We start from the raw sequence: 21,545 nt of genomic DNA on the forward strand, positions 1-21,545 counted from the left end.
GTCTACGCGGACGGGTCCTCTCACGCGTATCTCTCCTGTCGGTACTAATTCCAGTATTCCGGTTCAAATCATTTTGGTTTAGACGATCCTCAGATGTAGCAGTAGGTGTAATCGGGACTACAGTCTCCACCTCTGATGCTCCAGAGGGTGCAGAGAAATCACTCCTAGTGGAAGTAAGTCGGGATTTCTTGCCTCCTCTGCGATTAGGAACATCAGGCGGCTCATCTGAGTGAGCCGCAAGCATTTGTTGCAGCTCGTTCATGCGTTGTGTGAGCTGAATCACCTGCTCACTAATTTTCCCGAGGTCCGGGGCGGAGCCTGAACCACCACCGGCATCCTCCGTTCGGACAGGAGCGAATCTAAACACGCTTTTAGGTGAATTTCCTTTCCTATTGGATTCGCTGGTAAGGGCGTTGTCATCTCTTCCAAATCGGAAAACATCCATGGAGTCCTCGACTGCCTTCGTAACTCTGATCGACAATTTTTTAGTGTCCACAATTTGTGGCTTCCGTTTCCTCTGAGGAAGAGGAGAAGGAAGCGTAGGAAATCCCTCCGATCGAATCACCCCAGATGCGACGTCAGGCACCCGAAAGCCAGCCCCCAAATCCATCGCATCCGATTTCGGAGCCACTTCCGCAGCTCCCGAAACGGAAGGAGTGCCACTCCTCGCCGCGTCTCTACGTCTCAACTTATCTTGGAGATTCGCAATCTCCTGCTTCAGATTTTTATTCTCCTCGTTCGCAAGCGAGAGCTCCCGGGAGTTGGTCTCTATTTCTCGTTTCATATTTAGTAGTTTTGCAGTGAGGATTGTGTTCTGGGTCTTAGTAGAAGCAACGTCCCCAGATTCCTGGAGTCTGTCACGTAGGATATTAACTATCCTTTCCATGTTATGAATGCCAACTTTGTAGCGTCCCTTAAGCTTGCCCTGAATACTTGAAGTTTTATTTATAACAAACGTCATCTTATCCAGACATTCCAACGCATAATCGGTCAGCTTGTCTGTGTCGAATTCGGCGAGAGTATTGACTTCCATCAACACTATAGATGTATCATCGGTCGATGAGTCGATCGAGCGGCCTCTCCTCTTACTGATCCTTCTGATTTTCTCAGAATTCCTCATACTAGACTTTTTAATAATCCTTCTATTAGCTGCGAGGTTGTGCGCAACCAAAGAAGATTGTGAGGATTCTCCGGATAGGGATCTATCCGCTCGCCTTTTTCCAGCACTTCTGTTATCCATTTTACTACCTTCCATCTCGAAATTGTCAGAGTCATCGATAACAACAGGATCTTCCAACTGTTCTTCCTGGGTACCCATGTCATCAACAGCGTAGGTAGGTGTTTCGTAGCAACCATAGACCTCTTCGGGTTCTCTTTGTGATTCGACAGGATCCGGGGTAATGGACACCCGTCTGTCCAGACGATCCGAATATAAGATATCTCTCGCGAGCCCTATACCGGCATTAATAGACACATCAGCCTCGGTCATATCAGTTTCAGGTACTCCCCGCGCAGAGGAGTCCGATTTACTGATTGTCCATTCTGGACGCAGACTTGTTGCCTCTGCGACAGTCTCAGATAACAGTTTTTTGTTTACATTATGTCCGTCGCATGGTTCTGGTCCTCCCGGAGGAAGTCCCAACGACCCGGGGAGAGCCGGACAGTGCATTTCTGCACCCTCCCCGTGCCTACCCCTGGAGATCCGAGCATCCTGGGGTGGTAAACTCATTTCTTTATCCGTGTCTTCTGCCATATTTTGGTTTTATTATTTTTCAGGGGGGGGGTCCTTCCCCCTTAGGACGAGTTAGTTCGAGTGCACCCCGCCCATGATGCACCCGAGGACGACTCGCAAGTAGCTGCGCCTTGTCCAAGAGCGCACTGTAGGAAATGTTGGTAAAGTCAATCAATGCGTAAGCGAGAGAAAACGCAGGATTGGCTAATTTGCTTGCGACAGAAGCAAGCCCGAACTCAAGTACCATCAAAGATGGAGATACCGTGTGTTATTATATTTAAAGTTAGTTCAGATTTAATAATAAAGAGGGATTTTAATATATATTTATTTGTTCTCCATCTTTCCTTCATATAAATAACTATAGGAGAGTATCCTAATTGCAAAAATGTCTCGACACAAATAAGAGACTTAGGCTAAAGCTAAAGCTAAAACTAAAACTAAAAATAAAAGGGGGGGGATGAACCGCAGCAATACAGTGCGACAGGAGACAAAGCACGTGCAGCAATAGAAGGTTATTATTATATATATCGTTATTTATCCTTTCTTTATAAATCTATTTAAGTATCTACATAGATTGAACCGAAAAGACCATCAAAAGATGGGGATATCACATATTATTAAGCTTTCCAAAGTTATCCAAAGTTATAGTACGCGTATATACAAAAAAGGGGGGGCATCTCGGAAAATTGTTAATCGACCTGTAAATTGAGCCGAGAGAACCATCAAAGGTAAGAATATCGTATAATATAATATTATGTTTTCCACGATTATATTACGCATATTTAGAAAGAGTATCTTGGAAAATTGTTCCAAATTTAGTAGCAGAATGATACTATATATAATCGACATGTCAATAGCTACATAGATTGAGTCGAAAGAGCCATCAAAAGGTGGGAATATTATGTCATATTATATTTTCCAAGATTATAATACGCATATCTACAAAGGGTATCTTGGAAGATTTGTTCAAATTTTGATAACAATGATAACAATGAAAGTCATTATATATCGGTGTTCATTATTTATCCTTATTTTATATATCTATCTATTTTATTCTTCAAGTGTATCAGGTATATTGCAAAGAAAAACGCATCATCACGTGCGATACTCGTAAATTGTTATGTATAGATGCATAGTGCATCAGTAAGGGTCTATCCAGACATACCCGCACAGGCGCACAACCACATGCACAAAGAAACGGACCGGTCTATTTCTCTATGCACATGCATACGGGCCAATCAATTCCCCCACGCCTACGCCCGTGGGCCCACGCGAGCCTGTGTGGATATAGCTTAAGTATTAATGTATTACACAAGCATCGCTCAAAGTGAACGAAAACTAAAGTCGTTTCCTAAAGGCAGTTCGTACATGCGGATCAACCCTAATGATCTAAATACCCTATATTCAGGCAGGCAAGTTAATTTCTTACTCCCGGTCTGTATATAATTCGTACGTGTCAACAAACCGTAATATAGTTCGATTAATTTACGAAAAGTAAACACTTACAATATTTCGCAATTAGGATTAGGATAGATGTGTGTTACAATATATAATGAGATTCAGAATGTAGCATAATAAACATTAAACATTGACAAAGAGGTCTAGGCATCGTTGCATACAATGTGTTCAAGAATATAGTGATAAACAATAAACAAGGATCAGTTTTATGTATTTTAATTATTTTCATTTTCCTTCCATATCCAGATTCCTGAAATAACCGTAATACACATAAAAAAAAAAAAAAAAAAAAAAGGTATACATCTCAACGCATATAAGCGAACATAACCTAAGATGGCATTGGTCATGATAATCATTTTATGATATTATTGAGTGCCGCAACAACGCTGAGCACATACATCAGACCTCTTCGTGCATACACAAAGACACACATATAAACAATATTCACTGTAAATATTATCATGTTTAATAGTGATGGCAAGAATAGTTTCTACATCATTAGTATTTATTAACTTATATAAATAGTAGCTATTGTTGTAATCGATCAAAATAAAGTAAAGTAGAGAGTTGCTATATTTGCAATGGATACTGCAGACATTTACAAAGACATACATGTAAGTAAAAACATAAGACACACCCAACATACGACCACTTAGGACATAGGGATTATCAATTACAATTGCCGTACAAGATCAAAACGCATGTATGACATCCATACGATGTAAGCTCGCAATATAAACGCGGGTATAATCCATTTAGGCAAAAAAGCGACACGACACGTGTCCTCGCAGATGAAATCTAGGTTGTAGGTTATGTAGATCGCAGTACATAACACACATCATCCTCGCGCTGAAGATAAGCATGAAATGCCCCGAGCGGTATAGTTAGACCATGCATGGCGGTATACATAACCCCCGCGAAAAGCACTTCAGGAAGTCGGTCCGAGGAACCGATCCCCATATGCAAGTCAGCGATCGCGCTAGTCTATAATATCCATCATACGCGCCCCGGGACAACGGCCCGACGGTGCCGATCCCCGAGCTCGAACAAAAAAAAAAAAAAAAAAAAAAAAACCCATCCATGTTAAATACCGATATCAAGTCGGGCACACATATCCACGAAGGCATGACGCCATAGAGCGCAAATCCAGCCACTCGGGGTGAATCCGATGTAGCATCGAGCACGTATAGCCACAATCATCAACGATTATCCACGCGAGGTATCGGCAAACGCGAAAATGGTCGCGCAACGGCACATAGAAAGACGAAGTTATTAACACACTCTTTCGACATTTAACTCACCGAAATATACACTATTATTTAGAGTCATCGATAGAAATAGATAAATAGATGGGTAAATTGGAGCCTGTGGGAGCCACAAGCATCTTAACATCATTAAATCGTCCTCGTTGTCCACTCATCGTCCACCTATAGTTCCTCATCGCGTGCTCCACGCGGCGAAATAAGAAATACAAGTCCCGAGAAAATAGACAGAGTGTAATTTACGTCCTTCCAAAAATATAATTTGGAGCCTGTAGGGGCCAGTAACTCTCCAATCATAGTCATATATAACATCCTTCCATATTCTTTCGCCACGTGCGCAGCATGCGTGGCACAAGATTCTTGCCGATCCTGTCAATAATTATGTAAAATTAATAAAAATATACATATTGCAGTGTGCACATACGCTCCCAGAATCGGTTTGTCATCTAATTCTCTAAGATATGAGAAGGATTAAGAGTATATTGTAGAATGTTGAATGTTTCAACGTGGCACGATCACTCCATGATCACGTGCACGGGCGTGCCCGTACACGACATGAAAATATTAATGTTAATAAAAGTCTTAATTTTAAGTGTATCCAGTCACTAAAGTACATCATCCGGCGTAGATTCACACCGCGAATCACCACATATCGATTATTGTCCAAGAATCACGACTTTAAGACACTTGTGGAAAAATACTTTGCGGAGCACACGCAGGCACGTCCGTCCTGCGTCATGTCTCCTACCGGACTAGACAATATTTATTTAATATTGCTAAAAATTAAACCATTTTAATAAATTTTATTAAATTTTATCAAATTGTTATTTTTAATAATAGTATTATATATAATATTAAGAAAATAATATTGATATTATCTTTCTATCTCTTTCTTCTTCAAAACTGCTCCATGCTCTGCACTGCTCTGCTCTGCACTGTATGAATTTCCACTGATAAAGAGTTACGTAACACTATAACATAATACAATAACTGTAATTATTATTTATATCTGATTATACAAGGTGAGTTTTATTTTGTGTGCCAATTATCTCCTAAAGTATTGGTTTATTGGAAAAATGTTTCAGATAAAAGTTGGAGGGTTCATAGAGGAATAATGGATGATCTTAGATTTTGAGTCTGGAACCCATGTTGAGCCCAGTAGGGTCCAAGTCAAATTTTTTAAATAAAAACTCCCATTTTTTATTACATCATCTTTTTCTACTAATTAATATAAACAACTTTTGTCTGAAACATTTTTTATTTGCCTTATACTTTTTGAGATATTCAAGAAAAATTTGGTAATTTTTTTAATATTTAGCTTATGATATCTTGATAAATGCTTGTCGGAGGGAAAAATGATACAAGACTTTTTGACTTAATATGGTCTCAAGAATATGCTATTGCAATAATACCCCAATTTCTTTAAATATTTGTGTATACATTTCCTTGAAGCTTTCATGTGTACACAATTATTTAAAGAAATTAGAATACTATTGCAACAGTATATTCTTGAAACCAAGTTTTCCTTGAATATCTCAAAAAGTATAAGGCAAATAAAAAAATGTTTCAGACAAAAGTTGTTCATATTAATTAGTAGAAAAAGATGATACAATAAAAAAGGGATTTATATTTAAATAATTTGACTTGGATCCTATTAGGCTTAACACAGGTCCCGGACTCAAAATCTAATAAAATTGTCTATTGGTCCTCCTTGAACCCTCCAACTTTTATCCAAAACATTTTTCCAATAAATCAATACTTTCTGAGATAATTAGAGCGGAGATGATTGGCACACGAAATAAATCACCCTGTTTATTTCATACATAATTACATATTCAAACATAAGAGTACGGGGTTAAGTATGACGTGTTCCAATATTCACTGTCTATACTGAAAATCTATGGTTAATGTTATACATACACTTTAGATTTTCAGTACTGGATATTAAAATATTGGAACGCAGTTTATACCAAGTTTAAATTTTTCTTACTTATGTATCTAATAAATAAAGCTGTCGCTCAGAAGAGTTTGATAGAAATCAAACTGCTTGGTGCTGCTCTGCGTGAACTTCTACTGATGGAAAGCAACGTAACACTGCAACATAATACAAAAACAGTAATTATTATTTACATCTAATTATATATTTTAAACATAAAAGTAGGTTAAGTATGAATCTGTATTCCGATATTCACTATCTATGTATACTGAAAATCTGTAGTTATAAATGTTACACGTATACTTTGGATTTTCAGTATTGACGATTTTAATATTGGAAAGCATGGTTTATATCAAATTTAACTTTTTCTTACTTATGTTACGTCCTGCAGACTCCACGATTTCCCTTTTTCGCGGGAATTCTTGTGCGGCTAAGAGTGGCCCTTAAGATTAGGATACACAAACCGAGCACGGACGGTTGTCGAACGGGGAGTGAGTTTAGATCTCCTCACATTCCTTTTTTTTTATGATCAAATAAAACCAACCCCCCAGATTACGAATTGGTAACAGACGGGGCGTATGGTGACCAGATTCTCAGCAACCTTATCGGGCCCATAACTATAAACCCGGCGACACGACGCGTAAAAGGGGCCTTAATTCCAGACAGGGGTTGATGGGGATCTGTACTGTATCGTGCGACTAGCTCAGATTTTCCGCGCAATGTTCCGACAAACAGAAACGAGATCTAAAACGTGCTTTTGGAAATCTTGTAAGAGCACGTGGCGGAAGTTTCTGTTTGCACTTAGCAATAAAACTGCAATAAAACTGCACTTGAGATTGGAGGCATATGCGTCGTCTGTCGGTAATTCGAGCAGGGTCGCGAGATAAATAAGGGACCCTAATAAAAGAGAAATCGGCGATAGTCGAAAAACAGATGAGTCACTGGAGGAAACGATGGGTTGCACCCCCAGCAAGACAGTGGGGGCCTTACGAGGGGACTCACCAATGAACACCCGGAAAAATCGACAACCGTCTCTAGCTTTCTAGGATAGGCGAAAACTTAAGAATCCAGCTCTTGGGTGAAGACCATCCCACCCAATAAGAAATCCTTCAGACAAAAATTAGAAACATCCCGCCAACCAGAAGTTCCCAAACTGAAAACCTGACACATCCCACACGCAATTCACCCTTCCCATCCTTAGAACTTTCCTATATAAATCGCGACATCGCAGGACTTGCTCTCTTGCGCAGCTCCTCTTCAGCCAGATCATCTCGTCGCCTCCTTTCAATTTACTGCGCCAGATTCAAATCTCATCTTGAGTTCAAGTTAAATTCTGTGCGTGAACTTAAACCCATCGAGTGCCAACTAGAGCCTATCCACAGCACCCAAGGAGAGCCAGCGATTTCAAAGAACCAGCTATTCGATCACCGACAAGTAGTAAGTCCTACACACACCATATATATATATATATATGTGTATGGGTAGGACGGTGTGTAGGAAGGGGAGCATATATATATATATATATGCTCCCCTTCTTCTTCATATATCCACGCGTTAGGGAAGTCTCCCAGTATAGCCCTTCCATCCCTCTTGCTACCCCTGTTCCGAATTAGCCGATTTATCGGTCGATTCCGAACAATCTCCTTTGCTTTGAGTTAACTGGCTCGGTGGACTCGGGGTATGTTGCTTTGAGTTAACTGGCTCGGCGGATCCGAGGTATGTTGCTCTGAGTTAACTGACTCGTCGGTGGACTCGGGGTACACTGCTTTGGGTTAGCTGGGTAAGCGGACTCGGGGTATATTGCTTAGGGTTAGCTGACTCGTTGGTGGACTCGAAGTACTCTTTAGATTTATTCTCCAAAGCATGAGGAGACTTCCCCGCACGTGACGGACTTAAATTTTAACAATCCGCTAATTCGTAGTGGATTCGGCCGGTCCCACCAATAAGAAGTCGCGAAACGCCGCGAAACACGGGAGACGTCGCCACAAACGGGCCCGCAGGGAACCGGAAGAACCTTGTCCCACACAGCCCGGTGCTTCGCGTCTCGCCACTCCACCGCCCCTACCAGCCTTCTCAGAGGAACCCTGTTCCTCACAACAGCGTCGCCCCGTCATACAATCTCGCCCCATTATCCTCCCATCTCGGTTTTCCCCCGCACCTTATCGTCCGGTTTGTCGGGTGGCCCCATTTCGCGTGGTCCCCGTCAACCGCGATCCGGTCGCCCTCCTCGAACCTCCCGACTCCCCCTCCTCTTCCCGAACTCCGTCTCCGGCCCCGTCCACCGCCTCGACTCTCGACCTTGAGCAAGTAGGCGATCCTGAGATCGTAACCTTAGATTGATAGCTATATAATTAGGTTTTACTTATTATAATTTTCATATGCTTTACTTCATCGATTAACATACACACGCACACACACAGTAGATTCATGTAACTTCAATCCTAAAACTAACTGTAATAATAGCGGGCAGGATGTGTATTTCAAGTAGGTATCCCCTTAGAAATCTTGCCCGATCACCCCCGCACTTATGTAACACCCGCGAGAAGTACACACATATACCTTAAACATACACTTCCATTGTAAAATGCTTTCAATCTACCGTTTTTGCCTAGTTCTCATCAATTGTAATTTCGACAGTTACTTAACTTAAATTTATAATAAATGTTTTACTTATATTAAATATAAATTTCCATTTATTTATCACTTAAGACCTCACCCACCACTATCTCCCTCTCGGAAATTGCACGAGGTCCGATCCCGAGTTAAAGGGATTAAATTCCTTGACTCGAAAGAGGACCGACGATCGCACCGCTCACGGAAGGCGTCCTAGCGTCCCTACGAACGTTGACCCTTCCTGAGTCATAAAAGTGTGTTCGGGCTCGCGCCACGCGCCGCAGAGCGCGTACCTGCGAGCAGTATTCTTAAGCTTCGAGTTGCGTCCTTCCTTACCCCGACCCCCCTGGTTAGCTTTTCCTTCGCTTCCCAGATTTTCTTATCCTAATCCCGGGGTTGGACGTAACACTTACGTATCTAATAAATAAATCTTTTGCTCTTCTATCAAACTACTTGATGCTGCTCTGGACTGCATGAACATCCACTGATGGAAAGCAATACTGTAATATATAGTATAAGAACAATAATTATTATAAAATCACGTAAATGGTTAAATAATCATGGTTAAATTACTTAATTAATGATTAAACTGCTTTTTAGAAGATTTGGGATCGGCATATTTCTATCACGTATCTGCAACTGAGGGCTCCAGTTGGATTAAACTGTTAAAAATTTTGAGGTTAAGTTAGCATCAAGATTTAAGAATAAAGCCGTTAATAAATAATTTCATTAGAGACTCGTTCAATAAGGTTACAAAGGCAAATATATGTATTTTAAGATGGTCATTGAAATGATTTTTATGATATAAACGTGGTTTTTGGTTTTTGCAGACCATGCCACGTAATCTCTATTTTTGGATTTAACGACAAATCGCCAAATATATACCATGTACAATGTACATATTAGTAATAATTATACGAAAATACTTTTAAAAATATTTGTGTGAACAATATTTATTAAATAAAGAAAAATTACCTAAAATTAAAACGATTGTTTCTGTGCGGTGTCGTACTACGTGATTGCGTGGTCCCACGGAGCCATGCAAGAGACAGCTTCTTCTTCCTATGTAATGATGGCCTTCAAGCAGTAGTGCTGCTCTAAAAACGGCCAGGGCGAACCACTAGTCTTATAAGCCGCAAGCGGCGTAATTACAAAGGTTGTAGGCCTCGAAAGGCGCCGATACAAGGTACTGATAGTTAAACAATGCAGACAGTAACAGTCGCAATACTTTGAAAAAAATTTGCTTTCGGACAAAACACGTCTGAACACGATCGAGCTCGCCAACCGACTCCTGCAAGAGACAGCGAGAGAAGACCGGGAATGGTGGGGGTCGGTGCTGCGACCAAGCGCATAGCCACACACACTAGCGTTCTTCCCTCCACTTACGCACACAGAAACGTTCTGTTTATCCGTGTGACAAACTCGTAATTTGAAAAGTTTAATATTGATTATATAAGAAATATGAATTTTAAATTTTATCCATTTATTTTATTATCAATTTACTTACTGGCTCTTAATTAAAAATTAATTGTATATATAATTACCTTTTATTATTACAAAACAAATAACAAGTTATAAAATTAAATACCACTTATAAAATTTGTCTTAATCACTTTTATTCCCCGAAAGTACAAGTCAGTCTTTTGATTCCATCACATTTTTTGATTCAGATTTTTCTTTCTTTTAGTCCAAAATTCTTTAACTGGTATATATTATCTGTGCAATACGTACGTATGATTGTGTGATACCTTAATAACGTCTTAATGACGTCAATAAGATGTCATTAAAATGTCATTTGACATTATTTTGCTACTTAAAGTATTATATTTCAACAATATATTGCAGCAATATTACTGTAATATTTCAATATTATTTAAAAACGTATAATACATCAGTAATATTTCTGAAATATTTCATTGTAATACGTAATATTTCTACTATATTGCAATATTACTGCAATATTTCTGTAATATTACGTGCTATGTGGGATATAACATCCACGAGATATCATCGTTCCATCTCTATTTCGATTTCGATTTATTCTAAATGTCACAAAATATTTACACAACACTTCTGACTTAACAAATTAAGACGACGAAATTGTATATGGTATGGTTTAATCTACAGGTTGAGGAAAAAGTATGGAAACTCTGAAAAATTTCGAAAAATGTAAGTTTTACAGAAAATTGTTTCGGATAAAAGTTGTGGAGTTTAAAAAGATTTATTTACTAATCTTATCAGTTTGGGTTTGAATGGCGTCGCCAAGGTCATCCCTAATTTTTTAAATGGCTTTAATTTTTTAAATAGCCCTCTAGATTGTGGTAGGGGAGACCGGGGCTAAAAGGTCAACGGGGTTGAAGCGTCAAATCAAATATCTCGGAACCTGTATATTGTGTGAACTCGCTATTAACATTGTAAACGCTGCTTATGGTACCCATGTGACCAACGGAGTTTCGGCAGGTTACCTGCCGTATTATGATTTTTACGAGGACAAACGTGTTTTCGGAAGGTGAAAGTTACATTTTCTGCGCGTGGAAATTTTGTAATATCTGCAATAATATTTGCTCTCCAAATCTCGAGGTACGTGATTATAAAGAGTAATGCATGCTGAACACGAATCCAGTGTAGTTTTTTCATTATCGTTGATGTCTAATATTTCGTGGGCGATCAAACCTGAAACTTGTGTTTGGGGCTAATCGGTCAGTAAGCAGTCCAGATGCATTTCCAAGGCATTTCCAGGCTCATTGCATATGGAATATGGATGAGACGGGAATTACAACCGTTCAGACACCGAATAGAGTCATCGGACGTCGAGGAGTGAAACAAGTCGGGCGAGTGACTTCTGCGGAAAGAGGAACCCTCGTAACTATTTTTTAATAATGTTTCGCATAAAAATTTTAAATAAATTTTTATATTTTTCTCTTAAAAAACAATTATTAATGTATCCTATCATTTTTCAGGATTAGATGTACGTATATGTATTGAAAATGCAGTGTGACGTTTAAACCCCGGCATTTTTGAGATTTCAATTTTTCCACCGTTGTCGTTTTTGCTCTATACCGGTTAAACAAAGCGACGTAGACAAAAATTTCCTATATAAATTTTGTAGCTAAAGGTTCACTCTTTACAGTGGTATACCACATTTAACTAAAATTATTTATTTTGTTGTTAAAAATCGGCACCGAAAAAAAACTGACCTTTTAGCCCCGGTCTCCCCTATATCGTTTGAAATGGCATGAAATAAGAAAAATTTTGGCGCAAACCAGAAGTCGATATGTTGACCCGTTGGGGAATTATTTAGGATCACAGTTTGAAAAAGCCAATTTTTAACCTAAAATAACTCCCGAACAGGTCAACATATCGCCCTCTGGTTTGCGCCCAAATTTTTCTTATTTTATGTCCTTTCAAACGATATACTACTATTTGGGGGGGGGGTACTTCGAAGTTTTTCAGAGTTTCCATCGAGGTTTCCATACTTTTTCCTGATCCTGTATATTCATAATAGAACTATACAAGAATAAATTGAATTTATTACAAAATACATGTAAATTCAGGACTTAAACTGAAAACAATTTTTACTCACAAAATCCAATATTTTTCCACTATTTATTTCTTCGGCTCGATCCATTCTTTTTACTCTCACTAAACCAGGGTCCTTAGGGAAGAGAATATTTAGAAATTCGTTTTGAAGGAACAATGGTATGCCCTGCAATCTTCCTTCTGAGAACGTCGTAATAATTAAAAATGCAAGAAACATGGATTTCATATCTGACGTATTCATATCAACTTATGACAAAGTAGATTGTAAGAAAAGTCTTATAACTGTGTCGGCACAATGTCACTTAAAATATTTTTCGCATTTTGGGCAAACTCGAGGCAACTTATTCCTGCAATGCGGTCTGCAATGAGAAACAAACGCGAGTGCTGAGTTGACAATAATTTAAAAACGTTATTTTAGTTTAGTTAATATTAAAAATTCCTACAAACAGGTTTTGAAGAATAATGGATTTGAAAATAATAATCTTGGAAATGCATATGCACAAGCACATTTAAACTTTTATAAATTTTCCAATAGGAACTATTAATGTCACATTTTATATAAATATAATTCAAAGTAGAGTCAAGTATATGAAATAAATAAAATATGAGACTCAAAGATTTAATATATAATGTATTATATAATATATGCTTACTAGCGAAAAAGAAAACTAGAATAGAGAGAAGAGTAGATGAGTTGAGTAAACTTCCAAAAACCATTCTTGTCGTATTAAGAGAAATTTTTCATATCCGAGATATTTTATACCAATATATATTTTTACATAGATATTTTATACCAATATCAAGAGACACGGTAGTGTCTCGCGCCAAGTACACGCGGAGCGAGACCGACTTTTTTACGCGACGCGACGGGTTGCGAATACTCGAGATGTTGAGATCTCGATAACGAGTGAACGGATCAAGTTCTAAGTAGGCTTGATCGATAGCTTGGGGTCGAATTGGGGGGGGGGGGTATCTCCTATAATACTTTCCGCTACGTGCCCTACGAGCGGAGATATTGCGACGCAAAGTCCAAATGTGAAAAATTTTATTTAAGATACTCCTCCTAACGCCCCGCGACGTCTTATGACATATATATATCAGAGAAATGTCACTTTCACTTTTTCGACGCTGGCGGCGCTTTCGCGCAGTGCAGATAGTGCGTTCGTGGTTCATCAGTTAATACGTGTATGTACTGCGCGCAGTGCAGATAGTGCGTTTAGCGCGCTATCAGTCAGTTCAATTAACCTAACCTATCGAAAGACATACGGTAGTGTCGGAGCGAGACCGACTGTGAAGGTGCGATTTCACGATGACGCACAGTGCGGCCGAAGCCCGCATTGTGCGGCCAAAAGTCGAAAAAAAAAGTTTCTAGTTAGGGTTTTTTCATCATTGGGTTGGTTAAAGGGATCCCCTAAGAAACGAAAACCGTTCACAGTAACGTCCCTTTCCCTAAATTCTCTCCTCAATCTCAGTCGGAATGTGGCCTTCGTCGAGCGCTACACTATTGTAGATACAGAGCGGACGGTGGACGCTTTCGTTACGAACGTGTGAAAGTTTTTGAAGTAAAGAAAATCAAGCGGAACAAAATGGAATTAACATCTGAAGGTTAGTAAAATATGTGAAAAAATTTCTGGGAATTAATTGTTAAATAGAAAATTGTTAGAAATAGAAAATTTGAATTGTTAGATAAAAAAGTAATAGATTGCCGTAAAATGCTGTTTTAAAATTTTTTGGAGGTTATACATAAAAGTATTATCTATTGAATAAAACAAAATTCAGCTGCCTATATCTGCCTATTGAATTTTTATGAATTTTTTTCAAAAATGAAGTAGGATATTCGTTTCAAGAGTTATAATAATAAATGAAAGAAATAAAGCATACAAATCAAAAAATTAAGAGAAAAAGAAAGAAAAAAAGGAGCATCGAAAAAGAAAGACAGAAATATACATGTATAATATAATACAGAAAGCAAAAAGAAGAGAGAAAGAGAGAGATTTGTTGTTTAATTTTTTTAAGTTACAAATTTTATATGATGTATTAACATATTTCCCATAACTATCATATAACAGTGCTATTTGTTTTTTAGGTTTCAGTACTTCGACTCAAGGTGGCTTTACGAGACTGCAATTTTTTAATTTCATAAAAAATATTTTAAAAGATGACATGACAAATATTTATGCAAGAACTGAAAAATTTTTGTCCGAAAAACAAGATTCAGAATACTTTTTATCAGATGACGAGAAAGGGACAATATCAGAAAAGATTTTTAGTTGCATCTGATCCGTACATTTCCAGTTGCCGAAAGTTGCCTGTTAAACCGCTCAAATCTTTGTCCACAGAAACTATTAATTTATTATCACCTCCATCTGTAAATATTCAAGAAGAATATGAACAAGAAATGGTTGAAAGTAGCTCGGCCTCTGAGTCAGGTACAGATGTAGAGGCTTACGACTCTTACGACAATGAAAACTTTTTCTTGTAATATCATTTTTTTCAGAGCCATAAATTTTTTTACGTAGCTACGCGTAGGGAATATTTTGTAAACGTAGAATTTAAGTGTATCTTATATAAAGTTTATTTATGCATATTACATTACAGTTCAAAACTCTTAATTTGTATATTACTATGTTTAATTTTAATAAAAATTTTTGTATCGCCATATTGCATTCCGCCATTTTGAATTTTTTCATTTTTGATAAATTCGTAATCACAGACCCTAATAACCACAAAACAATAAGTTTTAGACCAATTGCTAAATTTTTTTCATTTTTGACAAGTTTTTTCGTATAACACGACGCCATATTGGATCCGCCATTTTGAATTTTTTAATTCTGATAACGGATTCGTAATCAGCGACCCCAAAAACCCCCTAATACGAAATTGTAGATCGTTCCTTTAACTTTTCGACTTTTGGCCGCACAATGCGGGCTTCGGCCGCACTGTGTGACGCTCGACGCTGGATTCGAGCGTCAAATCTGGTCACGTGATAGATTCAGAGGGACGCGAAATATAACCTAACCACTGGATTGGCTGAATTCGAGCGTCGAGTGTCAAAGCTAAACACAGTTTAGCTTTTTGGCGCTGTTTGACGCTCGAATCCAGCGTCGAGCGTCATCGTGAAATCGCACCTTGACTCTTTACGCGACGCGACGATTAATTCATGGTAATTGTTTTATTTTATAATGTAATTATCCTATATATCTATTTTCTATTCTATATGGTAATTATTCAGTTTACACCCCTCACCTCCGATTTTGATGAACTTAGGCTTAATCGACGTGTTTTTGTACGAAACGAAAGAATCTGGCAGAAAAAAGTGTCGCTCTGCCCCGCGACGCGAGATATTAAACGTTAAAGTTGACAGGAATCAGGTTATGATTCCTGTCATACCGACGCCATGTAGCAACACTGAACATGCCCTGCGGCCACATACGCATGCTCAGTGGCCGCACGCAAAAGTGCGCCAATTTTAAATATGATGACTATTGACTGGTCAATCGTGCGGAATAACCAAGCGTCTTGATTCAAGCAGTTAGGTATCACGCTGGGAGTTTGTTTAGTTTTATTATGCGGGGGAAGAGGTTCCGCCGCAGGCTACTTCTATGTAAAAATCACAACTTCTATAAAGCAGGGCATATACACACGTGTGTGTGTGCCCTGCTTTAACGAAAATCACAATTTCTATAAAGCAGGGCATACACACGTGTGTGTGTGCCCTGCTTTAACGGAAATCACAACTTCTATAAAGCAGGGCATACACACGTGTGTGTGTGCCCTGCTTTAACGAAAATTACAACTTCTATAAAGCAGGGCATACACGTGTGTGTGTGTGTGTGTGCCCAGTACATGCGTGGGCGGGGAAATTTTGCTCCCCTGCACCCCCCCTCTCCATGCATGTACTTTATAATTTCGCTTTACAACTTAGCATGTACTTTAAGTTGTAAAGCGAGTTCCACGCTTTCAACCACGGGGGGGTGCGGGGGGCCGAAGGCCCCCCCTCGCACCGACTCGTCTGTGTGTGTGTGTGTGTGTGTCCACGCGAAACGAGGTGCCACATGGGTTCATGACGCGCTTTACAACTTAAAGTACATGCTAAGTTGTAAAGCGAAATTATAAAGTACATGCATGGAAAGGGGGGTGCAGGGGAGCAAAATCCCTTCGCCCACGCATGTACTTAAACGAGCTTGTAAAGCGCGTCATGAACCCATGTGGCACCTCGTTTCGCGTGGACACACACACACACAGACGAGGCGGTGCGAGGGGGGGCCTTTGGCCCCCCCGCACCACCCCGTGGTTGAAAGCGTGGAACTCGCTTTACAACTTAAAGTACATGCTAAGTTGTAAAGCGAAATATAAAGTACATGCATGGAAAGGGGGGTGCAGGGGAGCAAAATTTCCCCGCCCACGCATGTACTGGGCACACACACACACACACACACACACACACACACACACACACGTGTGTATGCCCTGTTTTATAGAAGTTGTGATTTTCGTTAAAGCAGGGCACACACACGTGTGTATATGCCCTGCTTTATAGAAGTTGTGATTTTTACATAGAAGTAGCCTGCGACGGAACTCCTTCCCCCGCATAATAAAACTAAACAAACTCCCAGCGTGATACCTAACTGCTTGAATTAAGACGCTTGATTATTCCGCATGATTGACCAGTCATCATATTTAAAATTGGCGCAGTTTTGCATGCGCGTGCGGCCACTGAGCATGCGTATGTGGCCGCAGGGCATGTTCAGTGTTGCTACATGGCGTCGGTATGACAGGAATCATAACCTGATTCCTGTCAACTTTAACGTTTAATATCTCGCGTCGCGGGGCAGAGCGACACTTTTTTCTGCCAGATTCTTTCGTTTCGTACAAAAACGCGTCGATTAAGCCTAAGTTTATCAAAATCGGAGGTGAGGGGTGTAAACTGAATTTACTGTTACTTACTATACTATATATACTTATACTTACTATGTTTACGCGAGTGTTTACACAGGTTAACCTAGATTGTGCATAACATGGATAATCCGGATAATCCGGCCTCTCCCCTATTTTCTCAATGTGCATTTCTAACTTTTGGAGGTACGCTGTCAGCCGCAATCTGAAGCGATCTGTATCTCCCTATATATATCAAGATATATTGACGGCAGGGAGCTGATGCCGAAGAGATATTTTCCCGTTTACGCGAAGGAATTATCGTAAGTTATCGTATCGTTTTCGTAAGTAGGTTAGATTACCAGTTTCTTACAAAATTTTGCATAAAACGCGAGATTCATTTATGGGAGCTTTCCAGCAAGCGACACAAGTCGACACAGGTATCGTTTTGTCTTTGTTACTCATTGCCAAAAAAGAAAGATAGAACGACGTTTGTGTCGGCTTGTATCACTTGCTGGAAAGCTCCCTATGTATGCAAGTTTAACGCCTATTGAGTTAATATGAAATAATTTTCCTAAATTTTGGCTATCGTCGGAGTGTTATAATGAAGAAAGGTGAATGTCTCAGTGATTTAGAGAATTTTTAAGTTATTAAAATACTCCAGTGTCACTTTTGGAGTAACATTGGCGTGACATAAATGTTCTACTGCATAAATTAAATTTTCACATACAGGTAATTCTATCTATCAGCTTCTTCAGAGATGTTTAGAAGTTCTGAAGCGTGAATTCAGCGAGCTTAAAACAGTAATGGTAGATCAGTTAATGTATGTCAAGGAGGATCTTTCTTATATTACCGCACCATTATACGTTTTACGATTTTATTGTAACTAAGGTAAAGATACTAAGTGATAAAACTTATGAAGCAATATCACAATGTTGGCATGTTATTTTAATGTATGTAATATTGCGATTAGGCACGAGGAAAAAGCGAACCTCTGTTCACATTTGACGTTCACGATGATATTCGTGTTATGCACGATGCTTCTGTCGAAACCGAGGAATCACATGCCGGAAAAATTTTACTTAGGTATTTATCATTAAAAGAATCATAAAACATTGAAGATGTTTTAAATACTGAAGTATTCAATATCGATAATGGAGAAAACAAAAATCTAACATCACTATCATTTAATGATATAATCAATATAGTTGATAATAAACATTTACATATACCGCCACAATGGACATACATGAAACACTTTAATAATAACATGAAATTATTGATATTTTATTTACCAATGGTTAGTACAATCAAGAATTATGAAGATAAATGCATTATCTATCTGCAAAAAGAAGTTATACTCAAAGAAAATATGCTGTTAGAAATAAACATCTTAAAACAGCCTATTATAGACATTATAGATATTCCATTTGATTTACAAATACATAACATTATTGAAAGTGTGGAACAATTGAAAGAAACATTATTTTCGGTGAATAATCTTAACGTGTGCTTGGGTGCTGTTAATGTATCTAATGAAATTGAAGAAATAGGATATGATCTGGCTTACAAAGACATCTCTGGCATGTGGAGACACAAGAAATGTAGATTAATTATATCATATTTATTAAAGATATGTAAGTTTTGTTCCAATATAAAAAATTCGTTGAGACGAAAGCACCGTCGAACAAAAATGGTCAAGTCACTTAACCCTTAAATGCCACACCTCTCAAGAATCTCGTAAATGACACATGGGGTCTAAAAGACCCCAGCATGAAAAATGTCTCCTTACTTATTGATTTTTTGATATTTAGTTATGAAAATTATTTTCAATGTTGTTCAAGGCTTAGAAAAGAGAATAAAATGCTTATATTGTTAAAATTTCAATTTCAACATAGTATAAAAAATTAAGATCTCCAACAGTTAAAATGTTGGCTCCAAAATCAAAAAAATAAAAAATAATAAATAAATAAATATGAGCTCCATATTTGGCGGGAACATTTGAAAATATATCATTCTAAAGGGTCTGGAGTCCGCTGGACCCCGGGTGGCATTTAAGGGTTAAAAGAATTAGATTGTCAGCGACCTCAGCGACTACTACACAAAATGAAAAGAAATTGTTATTGTTACGGAAGAAATATTACAAGGCAGAAAAAGCGAAGAAAAGAAACAAATATGTAGCAGACAAGTTGAAAAAAGAGCTTATGAATTGTATGATGAAAGTTGGAGAAACATCTGCGAAAACTATAGAAGATCAATTAAAGAATAAAGAAATTCTTAACAATCAACTTATTGTAATACATGAAATAATACAAGCTACAAAATATTCAAATCCAAAATCTCGCAAATATAATGAGGAGTGGATTTTATTATGTACGTTAATGCGTATGAAGTCACCTACTACACATAATTTTTTACGAGATAATCAGATATTACCTCTTCCATGTGTGAGAACTATACAAAGGCAAGTATAAAACACGTTAAAATAGTGTTTTGTAATATAAAATTTTTAGTCAATAAGCTATACAATTGTTTTTAAATACAGTTTTTTATAATTCGTACTCGTGGAAATAAATGCTCATTTAATGTCGTATAATTACTATGTTATCTAATACAAAATATTTATTTTTGGCAATGATTACAATAATTAACAAAAAATATTTACTTTTTATGAATGCAGCAATTGAAACAAATTGAATCAAGTATCATATTAATATACATATACATATTCTATATTTAATAAAAAAATTTTCAGGTACCTTTCTCTAATAGATACTCCGTGTGGTTTTGATAAAAAATTTTTTGAAATGTTCAAATTGGTATTGGAAAAAAAAGAAGATAAGCAAAAACATGGTGTAATATTGCTTGATGAGATACACCTCAGGGAGAGTATTTATGTTAATTCGAGAAAACTTACATACACTGGATTAATTGATTTTGGCATTGATGGACCACAACCATCAAATCTTGATGAAAAAGCTAATCATGGATTAGTGATAATGTTTCACCCAATAGCGGATTTTTACTCTCAACCGATCGCAGTATTGGCCTCTAGAGGACCAGTATCAGGAGTAATGATTGCACAGCTTGTAATTAAAGTATGCGTTTAATCCAACAAAAGTTGTACGGACTACAGTAGGCGTATGCGGTAAAAAAGATAACTTGAAAAATAGTTTTGATCATCCAACAGTTAACGGACGTTTTGTATATGTTTTCTCCAATACGCCACACTTAATTAAGACGATAAGAAATCGTTTACATAAAACACCATTACAGGTAAAATAACTAATTAAATTATTATATATAATTATGTCTGTTACACTGTTTAGATTATAATTTTCAAACTTGAAAAAAAAATTCGAAGAATTGTAATAATTTTGTATAAATTAAGATTATTATTATTAGTGCATTATTTCTATTATTAGCTCAGTCCGGAGGAAAAATTAATAAAATGGGATTATTTCCGAATCTTACATAACAAAGACAGAACATTACCTGCTGAAATGCGAGTATGTCCAAGAATAACAACAAATCATCTAGAACTCAGTAACGTTGCTAAAATGAGAGTGTTACTAGCAGTTCAAGTAAGAATCTCTCTCTCTCTCTCTCTATATATATATATATATATATATATATATATATATATATATATATATATGGGACATTCCATGTCAACCGGAACAGCGCCACGCCCAAAATTTGAGAGGGTTTAAAAATTTGTTTTGGGGTGCAAAATTTATGTAAACATATTAGCTTTCGAATACCAAGTGCGCATTTTAAAAAATTCAAAATGGCGGACTCAGTATGGCGCCTAGAATAAAGAGTCACACAATAAAAAGTTATAACTTGAAAAAAAAATTATAAAACCACAGAGTAAAATTTTGTTTTGCATCTAAATTGTGTGTTCATTCGTGTACTTTACGTTGGGTATATTGGATTTAAAAAAATTCAAAATGGCGGATCCAATATAACGGACGAAAAATCGAAACTTAAAATTTGTAATTGAAAAAAATATGGTCATATTCTGCGTCAAATTTGAAGTATAAATGCCCTCTTGCGATTTTTCGATATAACGCATCCTTTTCGAGATAAAAATTCATTAATATCGAAGTGCTGATTAAACTTGGAA

The 21,545-nt window shown here is 37.7% G+C and overlaps 1 protein-coding gene and 1 long non-coding RNA gene across 2 annotated transcripts; one reads left to right on the forward strand and one right to left on the reverse strand.

The window, feature by feature from the left end:
- Window positions 1-3,633: 3,633 nt before the first annotated feature.
- LOC139768190 (uncharacterized) lies at window positions 3,634-9,542 on the reverse strand. Its single transcript, XR_011717296.1, has 3 exons — window positions 9,415-9,542; window positions 6,443-6,546; window positions 3,634-5,423 (listed from the first exon to the last, which is right to left on the reverse strand). It is a non-coding gene; the product is annotated as an uncharacterized lncRNA (long non-coding RNA).
- Window positions 9,543-18,527: 8,985 nt separating this feature from the next.
- LOC139768367 (uncharacterized) lies at window positions 18,528-20,311 on the forward strand (the record flags this gene model as incomplete). The annotated part of the gene is made up of 2 exons (XM_071698485.1): window positions 18,528-19,880; window positions 20,172-20,311. A coding segment is annotated over one exon (606 nt), but the record flags the coding sequence as incomplete, so codon positions are not given.
- Window positions 20,312-21,545: the final 1,234 nt, after the last annotated feature.

The sequence above is a fragment of the Temnothorax nylanderi genome, unplaced genomic scaffold, assembly GCF_030848795.1.
Source record: "Temnothorax nylanderi isolate EJ_2023f unplaced genomic scaffold, tnyl_v1.0 TNYL_tig0015_pilon, whole genome shotgun sequence".
NCBI classification, from domain to species: Eukaryota; Metazoa; Arthropoda; class Insecta; order Hymenoptera; family Formicidae; genus Temnothorax; species Temnothorax nylanderi.